Source organism: Poecilia formosa, unplaced genomic scaffold (genome assembly GCF_000485575.1).
Source record: "Poecilia formosa unplaced genomic scaffold, Poecilia_formosa-5.1.2 Scaffold543, whole genome shotgun sequence".
NCBI lineage: Eukaryota > Metazoa > Chordata > Actinopteri > Cyprinodontiformes > Poeciliidae > Poecilia > Poecilia formosa.
Window position 1 is genome coordinate 100,528 of NW_006800482.1, and position 8,307 is coordinate 108,834.

The window sequence follows — 8,307 nt, forward strand, 5'->3', positions numbered from 1 at the left end:
TACATCCACAGTCAAATGATGGTTGAATCAACATTGATTCAATGTAGAATCAACACAAATCTGCATGCAGATCCACAGTCAAATGAGTGTTGAATCAACATTGATTCAATGTAGAATCAACACAAATCTGCATGCAGATCCACGTTCAGATAATTGTTGAATCAACGTGGATTCCTAACTTATTCAATGTAATATCAACACAAATAGGCATGTAAGTTGACATACAGATGATGGTTGAATCAACATTGATATAATGTCAGTAATGGTTGAAACCCTAACGTTGATTCAACATACAAGTCACCGACCACTTTCAATGTTGTTTCAATGTCAGCGTTCAACGTTGATTCAATGTTTCTGGCTGACATTGATTCAATGTTGTTTCAATGATTCTGTGCTATCTGGGAACTTTCACATTGGCAGCTGTATGAGGCCCGGTCCGGTTCTCAGCTGATGATTACACACGTTAATGTGCAGAAAGGCAATTGGAGTTATTTTGCTCAAAACGAGACGCTTAGAATGAAAAAAGGTAGAAATAGGGTTTAAGAAATCTGTGAAGTTTAAAGTGTTGTTAGCAGGAAGAATCAGGTGTCGTTAAAGAAGGGACGCTTTTTGTCTAGTGACATCTAGTGGTGACGTTCTGTACTGCAATCAACAGATATATGGTCCAAATGTATTATTCAATAAAATAATTCAAAAAAGGAATCCAATTAATTTTTTTTAGCTATTTTTTGCTTCCTGTGCTACAGTAAAAGACTTTTGTCTCATTACAGAAACTCCTGACATGATTGGTTAAGCTGCCGACCAATCAGAGTTGGTCCTGCTGATGGTCTGCATCCTGACCACTACAGACACAGATTTAAATACTAAATATTCAAATAAATATTTCTATTTATTTAAGATGAACATAGGTTAATTTGAACAACCATTTCCATAAAATAAATAAATTCAATGACTTATCAGTTTTATGACTTGAGCAGGAAGCAGGAAGTAGCAGCTCCTGCTAGCTCTGTTGAGCCTCGTTGTGTTTTATTAAAGCCGTTTGGTGGGAAATGATTCGGATGGGAATTCGCCTGAAGCGGCTCGCAGTCAGCTCCTCATTAGTTGTTGATCCAAACTCTGACCCCCTCCCCCCTCGTTACCCCTCTCCTTGTTGCCCCCCCTCCTTGTTGCCCCCCTCCCCCAGTTTACCAGCCTGCTGAGGCTGCAGGCCTTCTGATGGTTATTCACGCTCCACGACCTTTGACCTCTCCAGGCTCCTCCTGATGGGCTCCTCAGTCCTTTTGAACTCTGATTTCATTTGGACTAGAACTTCTCCAGAACTCATTGAATAGGGACGGACGTCTCCGCCTCAGCTGGTCAAACTGGGTCCAAACTCGTTTGACTCGACAGTTTTCTGTTCAATCTTCACCTTCAGTCAGGATTTAAAACTCTTCATAGCACAGAATCTGCTTTAATACGAGTTTTTAATGGAAACATGGGATTTCATTTCATTGTTTTTAATGACGTCCTTCTTGCATGTGATTCTGGTCACCATGTTGTTCTGATTTTACTTGACCTACTGCTGCCTTTGGTACAGTAGGCCACAACATTTTAATATCGCGATTACAGCACCTGTAGGTATTGGTGGCGCTGTTCTTAAATGGTTCAGGTCTGACCTGGAGGACAGAACAATTTCTGTGAATATTAGAGATTGTGAATCATCTGCTGCTTCAATGCCTTATGGTGTCCCACAGGGCTCGGTTCTGGGCCCACTGCTTTTCTCTCTGTATTCACTGCCTCTGGGTCTGTCCTCAGGAAACATGGGATTTCATTTCACTGTTATGCTGATGATTGTCAGATTTATTTGCCCCTGAAGCAGAAGGATGTCCATTCCATCAAACATCTCTTGCCATGTTTCCATGATTTTAAAGGCTTTGAACTTTTTAAATTTAATGAAAACAAAACAGAGGTGATGGTGTTTGGACCCCGTGGCTCCTGTGAGTCCTCCTCTGTGGACCTGGGACCCTTGGAGGTTTATTTTAAACCTGTTATTACAGATCTTGGTTTTAAGGTGGACATGATCTCAGATTGGACGGCCAAAGTCCAGTTTTTATCATTTAAGGTGATTGGCGTCAGTGAAATCTTTTCTTTCCAGGCAGCATTTTGAAACAGTGATCCAGGCTTTTATTTCAACTCGACTGGATTACAGTAACTCACTTCATCTGGGAGTCAGTCAGTCGCTGCTCTCACGTCTGCAGCTGGTTCAGATGCTGCTGCACCACTTAGGACAGGAACTCGACAGGGAGCAGGTGACCAGGACAGGGGTCAGGCCAGGACCGAGGTCCAGCAGGAAGCTCAGAGGGGACAGGGCTTCTCTGCCAGGGGCCCCATATGGAGCGACTTGCCTTTGCAGGTCAGAGAGGCCCCTTCACTGTCCACTTCTTAAAACCCATCGGTTTTACTCGGCTTTCAACTCCAGCAGGATCCAGTTTTAAATTGTATGTTTGTTTTTAAACTGAAAGAGTTTTTTTATGTTTATTTTTTTATTGTTTTGTTGTGTTTTAATGTGCAGCACTTTGTATCAGCTGTGGTTGTTTAAAGTGCTTTATGAATAAAGTTGGTTTGGAGATGCAGCGAGCTTCACTCCGACTCAGAAAATATAAAAGCTTGTGATTAATAATGAGCAGGAAATCCTGCTGCAGGTGACTGTGTACCACACCACAGGCCTGCCACACTAATCAGATCTTAGTGTGGACCAACCAGGTGAAGCAGGAAGTGACAGGAAGGCCTGGACCAGCTGATGGAAACTGTTTGCTGCTTCATGCAGATTATTACTCTGATAATACCAACTTCAACCAAGCAGGAGGCCAACCTGGGTTCTGGTACCCAAGTCTGACCCGACAGAACCTCTGGGTTCTGGTTCCAATTCACATCATCACCAGACTGTTTCAGAAACTGAATTTTGATTGGACCCGACCTACCTGAGGCTTGGTGGGAAGCAGGAAGTCGGCAGGAAGTCGCCAGGAAATCAGCAGGAAGTCTGTTTAAAGTGGTTGGAGATTCCCGTCACATTCCTGCTGCAGGGTTCCAACAGGAAGACGAGCGGACCAGCACACCTGGACACCTGGAGGACAGAGACACGTGTCAACATGCAGCTCCTCCAGCGACTCTACAAGGATCATCTGAAACAAACTGGTGAAGTTTTCACCCCCGCCTCACTGGGAGGCTGAAGCTGCAGTTGGAACCACAAAGGAAGCTCCTCCCTAAACCCTAAAGCCCCGTTCCCGCTGTTGCGATGCGGCGTTGAACATGTGGTCAGCTGGAGTGCTAGCTCTGCCTCCTGCTACCTCTGCCTCATGCTAGCTCTGCCTCATGCTACCTCTGCCTCATGCTAGCTCTGCCTCATGCTACCTCTGCCTCATGCTAACTCTGCCTCATGCTAGCTCTGCCTCATGCTAGCTCTGCCTCATGCTAACTCTGCCTCATGCTAACTCTGCCTCATGCTAGCTCTGCCTCATGCTAGCTCTGCCTTATGTTAGCTCTGCCTCATGCTAGCTCTGCCTCATGCTAGCTCTGCCTCCTGCTACCTCTGCCTCATGCTAGCTCTGCCTCATGCTAGCTCTGCCTCATGTTAGCTCTGCCTCATGCTAGCTCTGCCTCATGCTAGCTTTGCCTCATGTTAGCTCTGCCTCATGCTAGCTCTGCCTCATGTTAGCTCTGCCTCATGTTAGCTTTGCCTCATGTTAGCTCTGCCCCATGCTAGCTCTGCCTCATGCTAGCTCTGCCTCATGTTAGCTCTGCCTCATGCTAGCTCTGCCTCATGCTAGCTCTGCCTCATGTTAGCTTTGCCTCATGTTAGCTCTGCCCCATGCTAGCTCTGCCTCATGCTAGCTCTGCCTCATGCTAGCTCTTCCTCATGCTAGCTCTGCCTCATCCTAGCTCTTCCTCATCCTAGCTCTTCCTCATGCTAGCTCTGCTAGGATTTTGTCCGTCTTCCATCCTCCTGTAGATGTAAATGTGGTTTTATCCATTCGGCACATCTAGCAGTTTTGAAATAGACCAAACAAAGAGGAGGAAACAAAGCCTAAATCATGAAGAAACTGAAAATATTGACAGCAGGAACCTCTTCTGTCTCCAGAACTCAACTCAGCTGATGGCGAACCAGCTCAGTTCTGAGGTTCTGATCCGACAGGCTGAGATGCTGCAGGCAGGAAACCGTACTCGGCTTCAGGTTCTTTCACAATAAAATCTGGATCAGAAACAGATCAAACAGTGCAGAGCAGAGGTTCAGAAAGCAAACAGCTCTGAGTCCATCTCATGCTGAGACAATCCATGAAGACAGTCTCAGCGTAAGACGGTCCTGGTTTCCATGGAGACGGTCCTGGTCTCCAGAGGCGTATTCAGCTGGAAAAGGGAAGTGGTGCACATTAGGAGGCTTAGCACTGATCCGTGACGGATCTGATGCAGACATGCAGTGATCCGTGTTAATCTGCTGACTAATCATGTAATCCACTGACCAACTCCACAGGTTCACAGCTCTGAGCGTCAGGCTAATGAAAAACTGAGGGGATTATTTAAATTAATCCTGTCACAGTCTGATCCACTCACAGGCGCAACAAGGAGCTGCAAGCTCAAAACTAAACCTGTTAACCATGCTAACAGAAAACATGAAGGCTAACCATGCTAACAGAAAACCTGTGGGCTAACCATGCTAACAGAAAACCTGTGGGCTAACCATGCTTACAGAAAACCCGTGGGCTAACCATGCTAACAGAAAACATAAAGGCTAACCATGCTAACAGAAAGCCCGTGGGCTAACCATGCTAACAGAAAACATAAAGGCTAACCATGCTAACAGAAAACATAAAGGCTAACCATGCTAACAGAAAACCTGTGGGCTAACCATGCTAAGGTAAGGTAAGGTAATTGTATTTATATAGCACATTTTCAGCAACAAGGCAATTCAAAGTGCTTTACATGAGTTAAAAGGAAATACAAAAAGTAACAAACCAAAGGAAAAAAAGAGGAAAGAAAACTAATCTAATGTTGTAAGTATGTAAACTAGGTGCTCCTGTTCAGGGTTGCTAAGTATCTAATTCCATTTCTAAATAGTGAAACTCCACAATTTCTGATATTGCTAATAAACTAAAATAATCCTATTCTGGGTTAAATAGGGAGTACTCCACTGTTTCTAAAACAAAAAAGAAGAATGGACACATTAGGGCAAAAGGCAACATTCAGACAAAACAAAGGGCAGAACAAAGACACGAGTGAAGGTGGTGATGTCACAGGGCCATGAAGAAACGTTACTGAGCCCCTGGCAGAGTCCGATAAGATATTGTTTATCTAGGAATGGCCTTGGGAGCGCTCAGCTTCGCTACTCCATGGAAACCGGAGGGGGTGAAGAGGGAAGAGCGCTGTGTTTACATATCTTCAAGGAGATTGGAAATATGCAGCCCTTCCAAGGCCACATGGGGAAAGCCACTTCAGAAACAGAACGTCTTAGGTCGGGAAGATTATAAATTTCAATCTTCCCTAATGTCTCTCCGATACATCTCAGTTCCCAATCATCCAAATTAGTTTGGTGGTTCCACTGAACCGAAACCAGCAGCTTCTCCAAGATCGATTCCATCCCGTTAGTGAGTTTTAGAGTCCTCGTCTCTGTCCACACCAACAGTCTGAGTGTTCGCTAGTTCGACCAAGTCCGACACAAATTTGTAGATAATCCAGGAATCCAAAAGCTCCAAACAGCAGAAATCCTGTTATGAATAAATCCAGGGTGAATCCCACCAGGTGTGTCCCTGCAGGACAAGAGGCTCTCCTGTGCCCAGACGTCTTGAGAAAATTTGATAAATTGCATTGAGAGATCTGGTGACCAGATCCATAATTTGTAGATTTGGACGATGTGGAAAGAAAGGCTCCAAAAATATAGAAAAAGAAAAACAGAGCAAGCAGGGCAGGCATGGGCAGGGAGGGAGCAGAGGGAAAAATGTCCGCCTTCATCGAGGGCAAGAGAGAACCATGCTAACAGAAAACCTGTGGGCTAACCATGCTAACAGAAAACCTGTGGGCTAACCATGCTAACAGAAAACCTGCGGGCTAACCATGCTAACAGAAAACCTGCGGGCTAACCATGCTAACAGAAAACCTGCGGGCTAACCATGCTAACAGAAAACCTGCGGGCTAACCATGCTCCTTCCGGTCCGGTTCGAACTGCTCTGTATCCGGCTGATCCTAGAACAGACCAGAACCTCCTGGTTCTGCATAGACCCGGCGTTGGCCTGCAGCCTGTGGTGGAGCTGGGTTCTGGGCCCATGGTGACCCAGACCAGAACCTTTAAACCCAGCAGGGTGAGACCGGTTCTCCAAGGTTATTACATGGCTACATTAAAGGTAAATACATGAAGGAAAGAACATGGCTGCAGCTCAGAAAGTTCACAGCCAGAAGTTGGATTATTTTTGTTATATTTTCACCATGTCGTTCACTTAGAAATGCCAGTTTCTCAATATTTAGATTGCTGGCTAAATATTTATTGTGCAAGATAAAAATATTAGCTTAGAGTTAGCGAAAATATTGAGCTATCTCAGAGCTAAATGTTTAGCTAATATTCAAGCTCAATATTTAGTTAGGAGACTAGCGGCTGCTAATTAAATATTTATCTGAAACTGACATTTATTTATTTATTTTTATTTTATTTCCTTTATTTTAACCAGGTAAACCCGGTTGAGACCTGGGCAGAAGTCTGCAACACAGCAACCTGGTTACCAAATAAAACTAATTAACTGTAACTCTCTGTTTGTTGGAATCCATAGAAAACATCTTCAGAAGCTTCAATACATTCAAAACAGAGCAGGAGGGATTCTACCGAGAGCCTGTAAATCTGACCATACATCCCAGAGCTGCTGCAGAAACTCGTCTGCATCGACCTGCTCGGCTGCAGCAGCGTCGTCAGCATGGAAGCAGCGCTGCAGCCAGTACCAATCAATAAATCAATCACAGATTTGATCTTTACCCCGTTCCCCAGCAGCATCAACATGTCATGTTTGGCTCATTACAGACGACTGAACATCAAACTACTTCCCAAGGTGATGCTGTGGTGAATTTCGTGTCACTTTATCTGATTTTAACGACTGGATGTCGTTGTGGCTGCAGGTGAAGCAGAAACTCTGCTGAAGTCAAACTTCTGCTCTGGGAAACGGAGATGCAGCAAAGTCCTGAGGTCTGAGCTGAAACGGTCAAGAAGCTTCTGCTTCAGCTTTAAGATCCATTACTGAGGAGAAATAAACGCTTTCTCTGCATCTATGTGGGTTTGAGGCGCGCTGAGCTCTGTGTGCCTGAAATATGCAGCAGACTGACATTTCCTGCTAATGTCAGCTGCAGCAGAGGAGTTCCCAGAGGAGAGGACAGGATGCTGACTGCAACTCTCAGCTCCTCCAGCTTTCACTCATCGCCTCGTTAAATATGAAACCAGACAGTTGTTTGTCTATTAGCGCCACTAATGGCAGCCAAGCAGCCGTGCTAATAAAACTCATTACATGAAAGGAGCGGCGCGTTAACAGAGCCCTGCTCATCTGCACAGCCAGGTCCAATCCATCATCATCGTCATGTTACTACAGCAGGACACGGGATGCAAGGCAGTGAGGGCTCAGAGGTCAGAGGTCAGGATGAGGGTCTCTTGGAACGGCACCACAGAGTAAAAACTCCAGAGTTTCTTTGTATGTTGACAACAAGCTCACATTAATCTCCTGCAGGGCTTTTCAAAGTGCAGAAGAACGATAAAATACGGACTAAATGATACCAATAACACCAACAGTCCCCAGGTTTTCTGCCCTCAAGTCTTTGGCAAAAACAACAAAAACATGTTGATCTAAAAGGCGTCCGGAGAAAAATCAAATACGTCTACCAGCTGCCACTCCTAGCAGAGGCTCTGGTCAAAACATAACCTGACCTATACGGTCAGTGAAAAGCAAATTCCACAATTAACAAATCAAATCAATACCAGTAACGTTTCAAATTCCCGCACATAAAGTCTAAGGCAGAGGTTCCCAAACTGTGGGGCGCGTCCCCTAAGGGGGCGGAGAAACCATCCGGATGAAAAAAACAAAACCAAACATGAACACTGTATGCGCTGGGTTTTTACCTTAGAATGACCAACTCTCTGCTATTCCTATCAATTTGATACAGTAGAGCAGGGGTCCCCAAACTTTTCCCTGCAAGGGCCACATAGCTGTTCGTTTCTCTGGTTGGGGGCCGGTCTCAGGTTTTGTAGAAAGAAACCTTAGAAAATTCTTGTCGACGGGGGGGAGAGGGAGGAGGAAGAGGAGGAGG

At 45.1% G+C, this 8,307-nt stretch overlaps 2 protein-coding genes across 2 annotated transcripts in view; one reads left to right on the forward strand and one right to left on the reverse strand.

Annotated features, from left to right (window-relative positions):
- Positions 1-3,209, forward strand: part of LOC107834182 (clumping factor A-like) — a 24,672-nt gene extending 21,463 nt beyond the window's left edge. Inside the window, exons 3-4 of the mRNA XM_016665038.1 lie at positions 2,238-2,392; positions 3,063-3,209. Of these exons, the coding sequence (XP_016520524.1) occupies positions 2,238-2,392; positions 3,063-3,209 (302 nt within the window). The remainder of the gene's footprint in view (positions 1-2,237; positions 2,393-3,062) is intronic.
- The window catches only part of LOC103129405 (leucine-rich repeat and fibronectin type III domain-containing protein 1-like protein), a 114,189-nt gene that overhangs the window by 64,843 nt on the left and 41,039 nt on the right, over positions 1-8,307 (reverse strand). Inside the window, exon 2 of the mRNA XM_016665036.1 lies at positions 2,961-3,103. The gene's annotated coding sequence lies outside the window, so the exon portion shown is untranslated. The remainder of the gene's footprint in view (positions 1-2,960; positions 3,104-8,307) is intronic.